We start from the raw sequence: 16,433 nt of genomic DNA, 5'->3' as shown, positions 1-16,433 counted from the left end.
TTGGATCCTATAACTTGATAATCAGTATGTACTGATACTTAAATCCTTGTCACAAGGCAAAACTCAATATTTTCACAATAAAAGGTAAACAACAGTAGTCTCACTTGAAATGTTTTTGGGAAATAACAATCCACCTTGGATATCTACCTGTTAATGTGCAGAGTTCCTGTATCACCTCCTTAGCACTTGAAGCACAGCTGCGCCCTCATTCTCCTGCACATGCATTGCACCCTAACAGCAGCCAGCCAGACATAAGCTGCACTGTACATTTTTGCATACATTTGTATTAAATGGGTTAAATTGTATTCTTACTGCAAGAGTATTTTTATTTAGAGTAAGATGAAATTAATTTTCTTACATTAAAACAGTTCAGAAGGGTGTTTTTTTAAAAGACCACCTGTAATAATATTTTGATAATTTACAGTATTGTTTACATACTGTGGTGCTATATATATGTGCGTGTAGATATATACACATACATATGTGTGCATGTATTTCTTGGACCAAATATTGCAGCCTTCATTAGGTTAAGAGTTTAATGCAGTTTAAGAATTAATGCAGTAATCCAGAGTGCCTGGAGATACACAGAAGGACACCTTTATCCATCAGCACTTACGGTATAAAGAAGGGTTGGGGAAACTGAGGCTAGTGGATCGTTAAAAAGCAGCGGCCAAAACTGCGTCTAGGGAAAGAAGAGAAACAAAAGTGGCTCTGCATCGAACTACCTGGCACAATAGCCACCCCCCTCTGACCCCGCTCACCTTTCAGATCATCTTTGCTGATACCAGGAGTCTGAGACATTTAGTCATGAAAACTTTTACTAGGGAATAAAATACAACTTAGATGACATTAAGGGAAGACAAAATTGAGTTCTCTGAAGTCACTGTCTCTCTTACCTGAAGTGCTTTAGCATCTTTGAGGGAAAACAGGTTGAAGTGAATAGGGCCCTCTACCCAAAAAGGCAAAGCAACAGACAACCTACAGAGCACTTGGGGTTTTTTCCTGCAGAGCTTTAGAAACTTGTGTGGGTATGAAAATGATTGAAGTGTAGGTCTTCTGATGCTTTGGTTCAGTTCTTAGCATACGACAGCTTGTAGCACTCTCCCTGAAATGGCATCGTGTCGTGGGGATTATCTTCAGGATCTTGTGAAACACTTCAGAATGGCAAGTTCTTGTAAATGCACTGTAACTCCATCAGCTGAATTGTCCTCTTATAAGGCCTGTTTCATCTGCCATCAAAAGATGAAAGAAGTAGAAATCGAAGTAGAAAGGGCATTTCTTGTAGAACAATTTTACTAATTAAGTGTGTGATCTGGAAAAAACTGAAAATCTTCTTTTACCATTGCCTTCACTGCAACAGCGTCAGAAGCTGGGAGCAGTGCCTGCATTCAGGCTGCCTTACACTCACTTGTTGCAGGGAAATGTTGCTGTAAGGAGGAAATGTCAGAGTGATTACTAATTAGTGAAAACATAGCAATTATGAAGGGAATACACTTTGTTACCAAACCCTCTTATTTTCACAGTGAAATGAGATTTCACTCCAACTGTTGAAGCGTAATTTCAAAAAGCTCATCAGAATACCTGAAGTTATATTAGGAAGTGACTGGACTTCTTGTAAATATTTTGTAAAAACAATTTCTTCATTCTGTGCTTTGTGCTTCATCCATTCTGTTTCTATTTCTACATATTTTTTACATAACCATTGCAATCACAGAATACACTTCCCATCGCTTTGATGTAAACGAGGTTTTAAATGTTGACCTATTAAACAATGAATGCTTGCACATGCACCGTTAGAGTAAAATTTTGCTTAGTCCTGATTCTTCCCTGTGCTTTGTGGAGCGCAGAGGTGTCTTGCACAGTCTGCAGAACCACAGCTCTGCTATAAAACCAAAGGAACCTCCTGAGAGGAACTCTGGATTTTCACTGAAGAAGCAACAGCCGAACAGTGAGCGTTACAGCCCCAGGAAGTTTCAGACAATGGAGTGTAATGGAAGTTCACTTACGAACTTCTGCATGTTAATGGCAAATACCAGCATTGGCGAGTGAATTAGCTGGGTTTGTTCACAGCCGCCTCTGCTAGGCAAGGAGCGGTGCAGCCTCCTTTCCACCCTGCAAGCAAGTTCCTGCCCGTGGTTTTCCACTTAATAATTGCATGCACTGAACGTGTAAGCGCCTTCACACACCGCGGCTCTGGGGCCAGTTTAAAGGCTGCAGAGAGGCCTCCTCATGGGAAGCTTCAGCTCAGGTAATGGATCCAGGGGGTAAGGAAAATCCTCTGACTTTACGCCTGAGTGGTTTAGGCAGGGTAGGCACTGCTGAGTGTAACTTACAAAAACAAAGGCAGTAAGCCTAAGTCAAAAAGCAACTGTGAAAGGAGTTTCAGATTCCACACCAGATCACCAAGCTCCTTCAGTAGGCAATTTTACTACAATACGTAGTCTTGAAAATATTGACTACCTCAGGCTCATTGTACATGTATGTAATAAGGTTAAATGCCCATGTGGGAAGAAAGTACATTTTTCAAGCTAATTAAATATTAATGCCTGTTTATTCAACCCATTTTGATTCTCGCTGGAGCAGTTATTTGTTTCTCTGAACGGTGTGTCTCCACTCTTGTCTTAAATCATCTGAGGGACTTTTGAAAGGGGAATGCTAACATTTGTCTTCAATGCAAAAGGCAGTTATGAACTTGGCTTTACTGATTTTTTAACATGGTTTTTTTTTTCCATTAATTACACAGGCCCCTAATCTCATCAGTGTCACATGACTTTCTGCACAGCTTAATACAAACACACATCCACTGCAAATGGTAAAGGATGCTAAATGTACACTGAGAAGAGACTCTTAACAGGAATATCTGTTAATTAGGAGATATTTAATCCAAAGTTGAAGATGTATTTGCTTACTGAATTGAAAATCTTCTCTCTCACGTGTTTAAGGAAACGAATGGATAGTGTCCCATACAGAAGGATTCCAATTTTCCCCAACATTTACTTTTTCTGTTACTCATAAGTCACACATTTGTCAGCTGTATTATTGGTTGCACAAACTAATTGTCTTGTCTGAGAGTGTTTTGAGTTGTGGTTTTTTTTTTAAACCAATATTTATTTGCATAAATGTAAGATTTCAGATAAATCTTTCAGAGATGCCTCACAACGAACGGTAGGAATATTAACAATTAATTCTGCAATAAGCAGAAACGTTTAATTCTGCAATTGCTTCCTAAAGGATGTATGCATATTTCAAGCTGCGAGGATAGTTTTCATCTGTCTTTGTTTCATGATGGATTGCTCAAGAACATTCCTTAATTTTTTTTTTTAGCTAGAGGTGTCTGAAGTTTCTGCAGGACTGTGGTACCATATCTCAAAAGTACATTAAATAAGGATTTGAATTGACGCGTAACAGATCTTTCTGATTAGCATTAGAATTATAGAATTGTATGATTGAGAAATGGTACCACAGTCCTGCAGAAACTTCAATTTTTAGACATCTCTAGCTAAGCCTTAACAAGAGAAGAAATTGTGCTGCTTTTCTATGGCATAAATATGCACCGCGTTTTAAGTTGTGAAGTTCACATTGCTCTTTGGAGCTTGTAATTGTAATAACCTATGGCAATCTTAAGTTTTGATGACACTATCAAAAGAGAAATACAATCAATTTAGATTTTAAGCTTGTGCATTAGTTTACAATGACCTTATAATACTTGAAAGGCAGAATATCACAAAAATAAATAAGAGCATTTGGATTTACAATTCATATTACACATTCTAATGGTAACTCCAGAATGTTCTGAGTCAACAAACTAATATGTGGTAGACATAAACCAAATGGAGAAATCTATAACAATTATCCAAAGTTATAAATTATTTTAGGAGGGGGGGAGCTTAGCTTAATGGTGCATAGACCATAATCATTATGTCCACAAGACAGTTTCCTCAACATGGTGAGAATCAAGTAACATAAAACAGATTCTTGTGGCCTGAGTGCTGGCTGAAAGAGGCTTAGAGTATGAGAAAAAAGCACCACTTACAGCTATCAACATTTCTGGTATTTCCTTCCTTCTTTTCTTTCACAGACCCACAGTTTCATAGGCTATAGAAAGAAAAGCTCTGCATGTGCCTTAGTAAGAATTTCTTGGGTGGTGAAATCTGCCTGCATTTGAGGGGATGTCTGATACTGCAATGATAGATGCCCTTGGCTGCACAGGAGTGTACTTTTCAAAAGCAGTCTTCAGTGAAGAGTTGCAGATGCACCCTTCAAATAGATTCAATAGAAAGAGTGAAAGGCAGTGGCTGTAGTTGTGTGGTTCATCTCACAAATATCGGTGTGATGGTCAATGTCCAGAACAAATGTTGAGCTTGAAATGAGGATGGCAACCCCTACAGCCTTTGGCTAGGAGGAAGGCTTTGATGATGCGAGTCATCAAGTGACGCGGTGTCACATGCAAGCATCCCAAACCCTGACCCAGTCTGTCAGCAGCCAGGCAGCTATGACAACTGTGTTCCTTGTGACCACGCAATGAATTGCTTGTGTCTCTGCCCTCTCCTGCATGTTTCAAGTATCGGTGCCATGGATAACGTCTGAAATGTTCATAAATTGTCCACTGCCCAGAGTGTTCATAATGAAGAAGAGATGGAACAACAGCCTGTCACTTTTGCTAAACTGGCCTTGCTGCCAGCCAGAATGACATATTCCACTATTACATTAGGCGTTTTTACTAGTTTATCCACAAGAAAGAAAAAAAAAAATAAAGAACTATTGGTGAATTATTAATTACAAGTAGGATTAAAATACTCTTTATCACTGAAAATATAGGGCAAAACCTTGCCCTGGGGTACGCATGCAAAAGTCCTGTTGTCTTAAGAATACAACTTGAGTGGAGCCAGGAAGCCCCTCAGGGCAGTAGCCCCACACCCGCTGCTCTCAGAAAATCAGTCGTGAATCCACCAACAGCTGCTCCACTTCACATCCCCCAGATGCAGCCTGGACTGCTGGGCTCAGTCTCCAGCTGTACTAATAAAGGGCTTGGTTAATTTGAGCTAAATTGCTCCAATTAGCGATGGAGAAGTGGCCACGCTTCTACCCATCCCGATCACCGACCACAGGTGCGTGGAGCACGACACCACCGCCATGCGTGAGCGTCAGGCCTCACAGACCCGCCATGATGGCCGAGCACACCTCAGAAACTCCACGCTGTCAAACCCAACGTCGCCGAGCCCGCCGTCTCTCCCAGCAATCCCTCCCCGGGGGCGGGGGGAGGGAGCGTTCGGCGCCGAGGCCGGGGAAGGTGCTGGAGGGGGGGAGGCGAACGGCGTCGCGGCGGCGAAGCCGAGGGGCAGCCTGCGAAGGGGCCGCCGCGCGCCCGCCTCGGGCCCCACGTGCGGGGAGGCCGGGCGCCACGGGCCGAGCCGCCGGCGATTGGCGCGGGCCGCGCGGAGGCCGCCCTCGATTGGCGCTCGTCACGCGCGTCGCGGTTCGCGCGCGGATTGGGCAGGGCCGCGCCTGCTGCGCCTTGATTGGCTTGGGCGGAGCGACGGCACCTGCTTCTCGGCGCCCGCGTCCCCGGCAGCGTCGCGGGCGGGCGGCGCGCATGCGCGGTCGGTGATGCCCTGGGAAAAGCGGTCGGTAGTTCGGCTGAGCTGGGCGCAGAGGAGCATCTTGCCGCCGGTAATCCGCTCGCCGCCGGGCCGCGCCGCGCCGCTGCTCGCCGCGGTGTTTGATAACTGGGGGGGTAAGAGGGAGGCGGCGGCTCCCTGCAGCGCCCGTGTGCTCCTTCCGCCGCCCCGCAGGTGCTCCCCCGCCCCGCGGGAGCTGCGCGCGCGCCGCTGGCCGTTACCGGCCGTTAGGGCGGTGGCGCCCCGAGCCGGTGGGGGGAGGGGTTTCGGGCCCCGCGCGTGAGGAGAAGCCGCCTGGCCGGCGGAGCGCGGTGCGGGCCGCGGGACCCCCCCCGCCGCGGCTGTCCGGAGAGCGGCCTCCGTGTGAAAGGCGGGAAGCGGGTCCTTTCGGGCGCTGCCTGAGCGCCCGGTGGCCCCTTGGCGCAAATTTTTTTCTTTTTCCTCCCGCAGGTTTTACTGGCGGCGCAGCTGTAGCGGCGAGAGGGGTTGGCAAGGCACCCGCGCCAGCATGGCGTCGCGGCTGGAGTAACCGCTGAGTTACACGCGTAGCACTCATTTCAGTACAGTGCTGTAACACTTCAGCGAAAGATAGAAAGGTGCAGCTCTCACACCGAGTAAGGAAAACATGGGAAAGCTGTGTAAGAACTGCTGGGCGCTTGTCATCGGGCAGTTTCTGCTGGATGCTGTCTCTGGTCAGGTTGATGCTGATGCAGCTGTATGGGGGAGGAATAAGGCAGCAAATTGTTTTGGGTGGAAGGAGGAGTGGGGGAGGAACACAGCTTTCCATTGCCCTGAGTGGAACTGGTGTTTGGCCCTAGGAAAAGCCCGTGTCCTGTGCTGCATGCTGGAACTCCAGACCTCTGAGTGAGAAAGGCTGTTAATAGCAGTCGTGCTCCCTTGCTGCTGGACTCCTCAAGAGTTTTGTGACTCTTTGAAGTCCAAATAATAATCTAAAAGCTCCTGACCTCTGTTTAGTTCTGCATCAAATGGAGTAACAATGCCATTAATTTAATGGCACGTGTAGAATATGCAAAAGACCATGGTGCAGGGATCTGAAGATTGACATACTTGCATTGTGCAACCATCTGCAGAAATCAAGCCACTGAGGCGGGAAAGGACCCCAGGAACTCTCTGCTCCAACCTGCTGCTCCTGGCAGGGTCAGTTCTGAGGCTGATCCCAATTGCACAGAGCTGTATATGGTTGGTCTTGGAAAACCCCAAGGACTTGAGACTAGGCAGCCTATACCACTGCTTCCCTTGCCTCATGGGGGAAAGAAATTCCAATATCCAGTCAGAATATTCTTTCAGTTTATGCCTGTTGTCTTTCCTAAATACTAGTATGTGTCTCGGAAACAGTGGCTCGTTACTTTAGGTGCAATATTATGCTGATGTTGCAGCACTTGTGCTGGTCCCAAGAGCATGCTCTACAATAGTACTGTTGGCTCGGATGTCTCCTCTGATGTGTAGGTGTGCTGTAGTTGCCCATGTTCCCTGGTAAAGAGTGACCAAGCTATGCAAAAATTAAGTTTAGAATTACAGGTCTGAAGTTATGTATAGTCACAGAATTGTCAATGTGTTTATCTAGAGAAAGCTGAACGTAAGTTGCCCATCCCAAAGGGAATGGTTTGGAATCCTGTTTTGGAGGTGAAATTATTACTGGGTAAATTTCTGTGACTCGGCTTCTATGATTACAGCTTTTCAGAGAGAAGAATGGCTATCCAGTTCTCTCATGGGTCATACTATAGCTGTATCGCATTCCTAATTGAAGCTACTGTCAAGATGTATGGTTATGCAATTACCTGTTTACTGTAGCTCCTGAAAGATGGTTTGGAAGTCGCTGGTCTTTGGCGTTTCGACTGTGACTGCTAGTGAACGTGTTCAGTGTTTGTGCGAGTGCCATAGACTGGGATAACTTGTTTTGTTCTGCTGAGGAACTTTTAACAGCAGGTATACTTTTGGCTTGTTTTTATGGTCACCTTGAGGAAAGAATAAGAAAAGATTTTCATAGGTCTTCACATGTTATTAGGAAAATTCAGCAGGTTTTAAAGACAATTAAATGTACAATGTGAAGTTCTATTATGAGATGAGAAACTCTGGTTTAATTGAAAGATTTTTACATTCTAAGACTGTAGTGCTGGCAGATTTCGCAAAAGTGAAAGATGTGATGGACTTGTTTAAAACGATCTTTGCCTGGCAATTGAGTGATGACTGTAATTGTTCTTGATAACATATTTCAGTGTTTCTGGGATTATTTTAAAAGCATGTCAGGAGGGTCAAAGAAGTGTGCCTTCTCTGCTTGAAGGGAAAAAGTAAGAGGTATAATTGAAGACAGAATGAAATGAGGAATGTCCTAGGCTAGGATCAGGGAGTAGTGATAAGACTCAGCATGAGTGAAGTGAAAGCATCAGGAGGTTTTGGAAGGGAAGTGCGTGGAAAAGTGAGTACTAGTCTGATTTCTTGGGTGCCCTTGCTAGTCTGTGTATGGAACAAAAGTAAATGGGGCTCCTTACAGTAAAATTATAGCATGTAGGTGAAAGGCATTTTAGATCATATGCAAAATACACCTGAAATGTGTTGACAGAGAAAGATGTGTTTCTTCATCTGCTTTTTAGGAGAAGAGGAGGAGACCAGCTGCATGATAAACTAAAGTAAGTTAGGCAAGTTTTATGCTAAAAAAGCAGGTCTGATACCTGATTAATATATGCCACTTTAGCTAAGAGCTGAGGAGTCCCAGAAGGTGTTGATGTGCAATTCTTCAACTGTTTGTCCTAATAGATGATTAAGAGCAAGAAAATGGGGGTGGTAAAACAGAGTGTGATAGCCTGCAGGCAAGGGTGTTAACAAGTACACTGTAAGGTTGAATGTTCATGTATTATAAACTGAATGACTTGAAATCTTCAGCGCAAGATTATTTAAAGTTCTAGAATTGGCCAAGGAGGTCTATGAATTAACAATATCTATGGTTTTTAAGTAAAATTTTTTAAAAATACAAAAAACATAGTGAAATTTGCAGACAACTTTTGAGATGTATCACTGTGTTAATAACTGAGAAAAGAAGGAACCATAGACTTGCCAAGCAAAATATACAGCAGGGTGAAAAGACCTACACAGAGTGGCAGGGATTGTGGATAATAGTAGGGAAGAAAAAAGAATGGTAATAATGTAGTTTTGTGGAAAAGAGGTGCTTGTCCCAAGAAGGGAAGCTTTTGATAGTTTAATATTGACATAGTACTGGTGTGTGAAATGCTACTTTATGATACTTCTGGGTTTTGGCTCTCAAGATAATCAGTGCAGTCAATATTAAAGTAATAGGTCTTTAAAAGGGATAAGAAAAAAATGATTTGTTTTCTTTTTGGACATTTGTAGCACAGTCATACTGGGATGTGGGATTTTGTAGTCCCGATACTGTTTGATCTCTGTATGTATTGCTTGATAGAACTTGGCAGATGTTATAAATTGAATGATAAATAATTATTGATGTAATTCCAGTGTTTGAATAGCTCAACAAATCTGATAAAGCCAGGAAGACAGACAGACACTCACACTTCCAGTATAAAGTGGTATCTTGAATTGCTGGGATATTTAGGGTTGTAGTGGTAAACAATTTAATCTCTAAAAAGCAGTGATATAACTAGAGGGTGATTGCTTTTTGAGGTGCAGAAAGCACCTCAGTAGCAGAATACTTAGTGTGACTAGTGGCTAAGTGTAATGCAAGATTTGAAAATGTCTTACAATAGCGAACTTATTATAAGTATTTGCCTCTCTATTCACAGTAAGTTTAAAAAGAAATAAGAACCAAAGTATAAATACCTGTTCAGTGACATCTAGAATCTGTCTTCCTTCTATTTCCAAATTCAGACAAAAATAAATTCAGAATAAAGCATTTTTGGTGAGACCATTGAGGAAACTTGCATAGGCATGTGCTTGATACTACACTGCTCCAAACCACAGAGTAGTCTAGTATATAACTGGATTCGTATGGGTTACAGATGTGAAGCAAAAAATACTGGGCAATAATCTTTTCTTTTTTGCATTAGATTAGATTGAGAGGCTGGGGTAGTATCTGTTATTCATACTTAACACAGATTAAAGATTTTTAGTTTTCCCTGAAATTAGAAAGACATTTAAGCTTAAACGTTTGCGCTATTGGATAGTTTTGAAGCAGAAAATGTTTTCTGGAACAATCTTATGCTTTCTTTTGGCACTTACAGCTGGAGTTAATATAAACTCTGCACGCATCTAAATGTAGTTAGTGGAAGAAGAGCCAAATACAAATGAGTAATTCTGGCACTGGATAAGAATACATACTGAATCTATCAATTTTATTTTCCCTGATGAAAGGGGTGTTACTTTTTGCTACTTTGTGGAGACTGATTCAGTTTGGTTACTTGTTCAGATTGTTAAGAAATGAGAAAAATAAACACAGTCTTACTTAGTTCATAAAAGTGCATGATACTGCAGTCAAATTATTGCTAGATCCGTGGCCCGGCAAGATAAGGGAACAGGCTACAAGCACTTCCATAGGGAGAACAGGAAGGGGAAAAGAGTCTGAGTCAGGGCTGTGGAGTAAAAAATTTTTCAAATTAAGATATATCACTTTACTAAAACACTATAGTGACTGTACTTTATGATCTTTATTTCTTATGATTTTAATATGTTTTTTCTTCTGTAGACAAAGTCTGGGCTAAAATTGAAATAGTAATGACAACATCCTTGCAATGATATTTAAAATTTAAAACTTTCAGTTCTTCACATAACCAGGATGCACTTCCAGTGGGAGTGGCTGTGCTTGGGTGTCCTGATAATTGGCTCAGTGACTGCAGAAATTGAAAACGAAGAAACTCTGCATGCAGATGTTGAAGTGGAGGATTTTGACAAGCAGTCTCAAGAAGCTGATGCTGAAAGAGCTAAATCTTCCTTAGAGGTAATATTACAGAAGTCTTTAGATAAAACTTGTTTAATTATAAGTAGTTATAACTAGTAGAGAAACTGGTGGACAAATGCATTTAAAAAAGAGCAAGTTAACACGCAGTTGACAACTGAGTGGGTGTCAAGCCTACCATTCTGAGTTTTTTCAGTTGCTGTATGTGACGTGCAGGACAAGCTTAATGAACGATTCTGCTATGCCAAAGTGTAAAATCGGGTCTGCTGCCTGTGGTGGGTAGTCATAAAGAAGGTTTTTGCTAGTCTGTGCTTCAGTCTAGATACAGAACCTCTTGTTGTAAGTCCTGACATGCCATTTCTAGAGAAGAATGCAGAAAGCATTTTGGTCTCACTGAGATTTTGACTTTAGTCCAGTTTCTGGATTTCATCAGTCACAACTGCCTTCTGACACAGTCTTTATTCCCAGAAAATATTTCTGCGTTTGTTATGCTGTACTTCATAATAGATGTGGGCAATATTGTTATTTTTTTCAACTTTTTACTGTGTAGGCCAACTCTAATGTGCCAAGTAGATAGGAAAACAGAAGAATGTAAAATGTGTATAGAAAGAAATGGGGAGGAAGCAGAGAATTAGCACAAGTTCCGTAAATTTTCTGGGTTTTTATTGCCCATAAGATGTGTAGCAATACTTTAGTTACGAGCTGTGAACACAGGAAGCAATTTTTAAAATTCACAGACATGAAATTGCTCACTGTTAGAGGGAAGCCCCCAAACTGCAGAAACGAGAGGGGCATGGGGCGAGCGGGGAAAAGTGGTTTATGCTGCTAGATGTTTCTAGTGAACAAAGTCTGGTGGTCTGTCTGGGTGGACTACTGGTGGAGGTATGATAGTGTATTTCAAATGAGAAGTTGTAATTTATGTTAGAGCATGTATGTGTACACGTCTTTTTAGGTTGTGTACCAGACTCCAAAGCCAACTGGGGAAGTGTATTTTACAGAAACCTTTGATGGAGTATTGGCTGGGTAAGTTTATGCCTTGAAATTGTAAACACTTTCAGCAGTTTAACGTACAGTGGCAAGACTTATTTTGTATTCATTTTTCTGCTGGTATCTCTATAAAAACTAATTTTTACAGGGTTTAGAGTTGGGAATTCTGGTAATGCTTGCTCCAAATACATCATACTACTAAACCAGACAGTTAACATTTCAGGTATATTGCAGTATTTTGTGTTCTAAGGAAGCTTTTAATAAAGTCTGGGTTTATGGTTAGTAAGATAAATAATATAGTTTAAAGATTTAGCCAGTTGAGTTTAACTAGCTGCAAGGTGAAGTACATAGCCATTACACTGTGGTAGCAAACTCTTTCTTCCTCTTCACGTGCACTTAGGTATGTGTAAGAAGGCAGCACCTTCAGCATTATAGATAAAATCTCCACTGGGGAATATTTTTTTTTATAAGATTTTTAAAAAATTATTTTATTGTATTACTCCCTGTACTTAATAAAAATTAGAGATTTAGGAGACTTCTGAAGTATTCCTAGGTAGTTTGACCTTACTGCATTGAAGTTTTAGAAAGAATCTTCAGATTTATCTCAACAACTGAAAACCCCGATTACCAAATGCAAGAACTTAACTAGGATACTTGAATGATATCATTCATAGCTATTTTTAGCTTCGTGATACCTGTTCAACGATTAGTTTGTTTTTTACTGTATCTAATATTCAAAGCTTTAGCTACAGTGCTTGGAATTTTTTGGTCTAGCAGTACATAATTTACATAAGAATCACAAAGATGGAACTAAGATGTATGAGAGGCAACATGCTGCTTACTTTCTTCCCTAAAATTGTGGAAACAAGTGCATGTAAATTGACTAGGTAAATCACCAGAACAGAGCAGCTTTTTTGAGAATGGGCCTTGAACATCTTCTGCATAACTTGTAGAGATGTTTTACTTCCTCATTAGTCTTTCTTCTGGTGGACCGAGGGTCTAGTTTGCCATTTGCACTGTGATGCTTTTACAGCATCTGTTAACAGTGAACAAATCTGACTGACATTCAAGCAGAAAAGATAAAATATTAATCCCTGAAATGCTCCATGCAGAGGATAGTTCAGAATGAATGAAAATAATTCTTTACAGAATTAATCACAAGAATGTAGTATTGTAGTTGATACAAAGAAGAGTTCAGTGACACTGTTGGCTTAAGATATTCCTGTGCATGTCTCAGGATAGAACCACTGTATGACCAGATGAGGCCCTTTTTTCCTTTTTTTTTTTTTTTCTTTTCCTCCTCCAAATGAACACTTTGTGTGTAGGGTATGTGCATATCTTTTTGGTAACTTCAGTTTGATAGGCCGAGTTTGCCTTGTTCATAGTATCGAAGAGAACAGGAGTTTGTTTGCTCTGTTGGGATTCCCTATGCACAATGCGTTTGGAATCTGTTCAGTGCACAATTGTGTTTGTCATCTGAACACTTTTACCTCTTCCTTTCATCCTCTGCTATGCATGTGTACAGTTAGTGTCAGATGGTGTTGAGGTTTCTTTGGGTGATTTTTTTTCTTACCATATTGAAGGTTTTACACTTCAACCTTGCTATTTTCCATGTGTTTTTGACATTATAGGTTTACATAATGTTCTTACATTCTGCCAAGCTCAGCTTGTATATAAAACTGAAGTTTGTTCAGAATAATTGAACTACTTCAGAATTATAATTGTATGTTCATTTCCATTATTAGGAAATATTTTGAAATGCTATGTTAGACTAACCTATTTTAATTTTGGTTTTTGTGTTTGAACTACACAAAGTTACATGATGCTGACTGTCAAAGTTATCACCGGTTCACAGTCTGTAAGTGAAAGCTGGCTTTTCTGTGCTTGTGAAATAATACAGCTTTGCATAGATAGTTCAATGACTAGTACACTTTTTGTTTTAGGTGGGTGTTGTCTAAAACTAAGAAAGAAGACATGGATGATAACGTTGCTAAATATGATGGTAAGTGGTTTTGATGTTCACTTCCACTACATAGTTTCTGATGTTCTGGTGCTCTGAGAAATAACTACCCCCTACCCTGAACTTATCTTTGAAAACCTAGATGACATAGGTCAAAAATGTTAGTTTGTGTAATGACTGTTATCCTGAAACCGAGATGTGAAATGTTGTTCATTGGGTTACTTGCTGTGAAGACAATTTTTTTTGCCATCCCATGAATCTATTGCAATGAATGAGACTAGAATACTCTCTGTCATCTGAATATTCAGTATTGATTGTTTATGAACAGTGCTGCTTGAGAACTACCTTCTCTGAATTTGTGTCAGAGAGATTTACCACTTCAATTTCAGTTGTTAAACATGTTTCTAAAGCAGCGTGTTCCCTGTTGCTGCATCTGTCCTACTGATTCATGGGTTGGTTTCCCACTGTAACCTCTGAAACAAAAAAGTTAAACTGAATGAAAAGTAATAATGAAAAAGTTGTCTTGATGGTTTTTACCATTGGGATTTGCCCTTCACTTATAAATTCTTAGGCTGAAATTGCCTGCTTGAATGTGTTTTTAAACTCTTTGACAAATGTGTGATCTGTGGCAATAATTTTGCAATTTGAATTTATTTCATTCAAGAAAAAGTGAGGAGAACAGAAGTTTCTGCCACAAAAGAAAGCATTTGCTGCTGCTCTTATGTCAAATGAAATCAATTTATGTTACTAGAAAGTGGTAAGCAAGTGTAATTTGTAGGACTTTTGTGTGCAAAACAGTGCAGAACAGATGTTTTTAGATTTAGCAGTTACCAGAAACAACTAGTAAAAATAAAGAAGATACAGGGGAGATATCCATATGGATGAGATGCTTGTAAGAACTGATGTCTGATTGCTTGGCCTCATATTAGATAGAAATCATCTCTATACATCAAAACAGTCGTATTTGCTTGAAGTCCCCCAGCCAACTCAACATTAACAAAGTCTGTGGTGAAAAGACTTTTTTGACCTATTTTCCTGCTTAATCTTTTTTTGGTCTTGTTGTTTTGCCTGGCATTATGGCTTAGTCTTAGCTTCCAGGATGGAACAGTATTGAAGAGAAGAGAATTTTCCTCCCTCCTGTTTAGCAGACTAGAAGAGACTAGGGATTTGTTGTTGACATACATATCTGCCCTTTCTTAATGAACTTGCACAAATTGCACTTCAGTTGAATAAGTGTAAATAGCTGTTTCGGATTTCACTGTTTATGAACCTTCTCTAAAACACATACTGAAGAACTCAGTACGTTTTCTTCCTTTTGTTGATGTTGACACAGGCTTTTTTCAAGATTACAATGAATTGTAGAAGTAGTCTTTCTTCTGGGCTGTGTTCATCCCTGGGAAAAAAAAAATCAGTGGATCTTGTGCTACTAATCTCTGCCAAAATATAACTACTGTTTTGGAAATACTGTTCCTTGGATATTGCCCACATGTGTAATCAATTGTGTTTTTCCCAAACTTGGAGAATTTATAATTATATTCTCTTTTACTTTTTAAAGTTGTAAGCTTGTTTGTTTGTCTTTAAGATCAAATCTGGTAATTCTGGGAAAGACTTTGGCCGGTGGAAGCTTCATCACCCATGTGATTAGATTTGACCTGAATGATTCTAATTCTGTATAAGCAGGAGGGGAAGAACTGTGTAGGTATGTAACTTACACAGTGCCTTGTGACTAATTTATATGACAGTGGTAGGACTAAATCTAATATTTGGAGAAATATTTTATGTTCTTCTAGGCATGGTGCGATGCCATAGTCTACAGATACAGATCTGCAATATTGAAGTTTGCTTGTAGATTTCTATAAATTTGAAAAGAGCAAGGAATTGCATATACTTTACACATGTGCCATCTTTAAAATATTGAAAGCTAGCATTGTCTTAATTGCCTAGAGCTAATACCTTTTTGGTGAAATGGGAGAGTGGGCTTTTCTGTGTGGAGCAGTGCATACTCAAAGTGTAGGCATCTCTTTAATTATCTGCAAATTGCTTAAGGCTGAAATAGATTTTTACAATAAAACTCAATAAACATGAACCAGAGCTTTCAAGCAGTCTCTATATTAGCAATGCAAGCGTTAGACTTGAATAAAATGTATTGATTCTTTCAAACAATATTGCAGTTAAACAGAAATCCAGCTACAGGTTTGTGCTATTAATTAGCTATGAATGTGCTTTTGTTAATTAAATATAGTGATGTATATTTCATGATGTGAAAATATTTTATGTTGAAAGTGTATGGTTTTTCTATTCAGTTTCATTGACTTATGGTGGATTATGGTAAGGATGTAGTTCTTTCTTACTTAGGAGTCCATAGCTGGCTTTTTTTTTTTAGTCAGAAGATTGTTACACATAAAACTGGGATTTTGATGGTTTTCTTTCTTTTGGCTGTAACATTCGTAAAACTGGGATTTTTGCTGCTGTAGAAAGAGCTACTTGGAGAAAGAAATAGGAAGAAGCTTGTCACTTCTTGTTGTTACAACAACTTGCGCTCTTTTTCCCTAAGCTTACTTTCCTTCTTGCTGTCTGAGCCAGAACATTGGGTTAGATGGATCTTTGGCATAACGCAGTTTTTGTTTTATCATTTGACTGTGGAGCTGGAGTTCTTGTGGTGTCTTAATTCTTGAAAAGTTCTAGTTAAAACATTCTGTCATGGATTTGACAGAAAGATGTAATCAGCAAATTTGTGTACTATGAATGGTTTTCTTGTGTTTGAGTGCCGTAGAGCAATTACTTTGGGGAAGTGTAAGCTGGATTTCAGTAATGTTTTGTATCCACGTTAGAATTACCAGTAGGGAATTAGACTATTATTGTTTAACTTCTTTTACATCACATGTCAAGATTTCTTCCCCACTTTGGCAACTAGTCTTTATTTGCTGTTAACTCTTTGCTTTCAAAAAGGCTATGATTTCTTCAGCCTACTTTTTTTTCAAAGACT

At 40.2% G+C, this 16,433-nt stretch overlaps 1 protein-coding gene across 9 annotated transcripts in view; it reads left to right on the top strand.

Moving 5' to 3' along the window:
• Positions 1–5,582: 5,582 nt before the first annotated feature.
• CLGN (calmegin) overlaps positions 5,583–16,433 on the top strand; it is a 29,600-nt gene continuing 18,749 nt past the window's right edge. For 3 of the 9 annotated variants that reach the window (XM_075421004.1, XM_075420997.1, XM_075420996.1), the window contains exons 1-5: positions 5,583–5,670; positions 6,069–6,256; positions 10,364–10,542; positions 11,453–11,523; positions 13,431–13,489. In XM_075421004.1, coding sequence (XP_075277119.1) covers positions 6,244–6,256; positions 10,364–10,542; positions 11,453–11,523; positions 13,431–13,489 — 322 coding nt within the window. In that variant the 5' untranslated portion in view covers positions 5,583–5,670; positions 6,069–6,243. Of the gene's footprint in view, positions 5,671–6,068; positions 6,257–8,230; positions 8,267–10,363; positions 10,543–11,452; positions 11,524–13,430; positions 13,490–16,433 lie in introns of all 9 variants that reach the window. The other 6 variants (XM_075421000.1, XM_075421002.1, XM_075420998.1 and 3 more) reach the window with 6 other exon arrangements.

This window comes from Opisthocomus hoazin, chromosome 5, assembly GCF_030867145.1.
Source record: "Opisthocomus hoazin isolate bOpiHoa1 chromosome 5, bOpiHoa1.hap1, whole genome shotgun sequence".
NCBI classification, from domain to species: Eukaryota; Metazoa; Chordata; class Aves; order Opisthocomiformes; family Opisthocomidae; genus Opisthocomus; species Opisthocomus hoazin.
The sequence above is the reverse complement of the archived record's forward strand: the minus strand, read 5'-3'. Positions and strand labels throughout refer to the sequence as shown.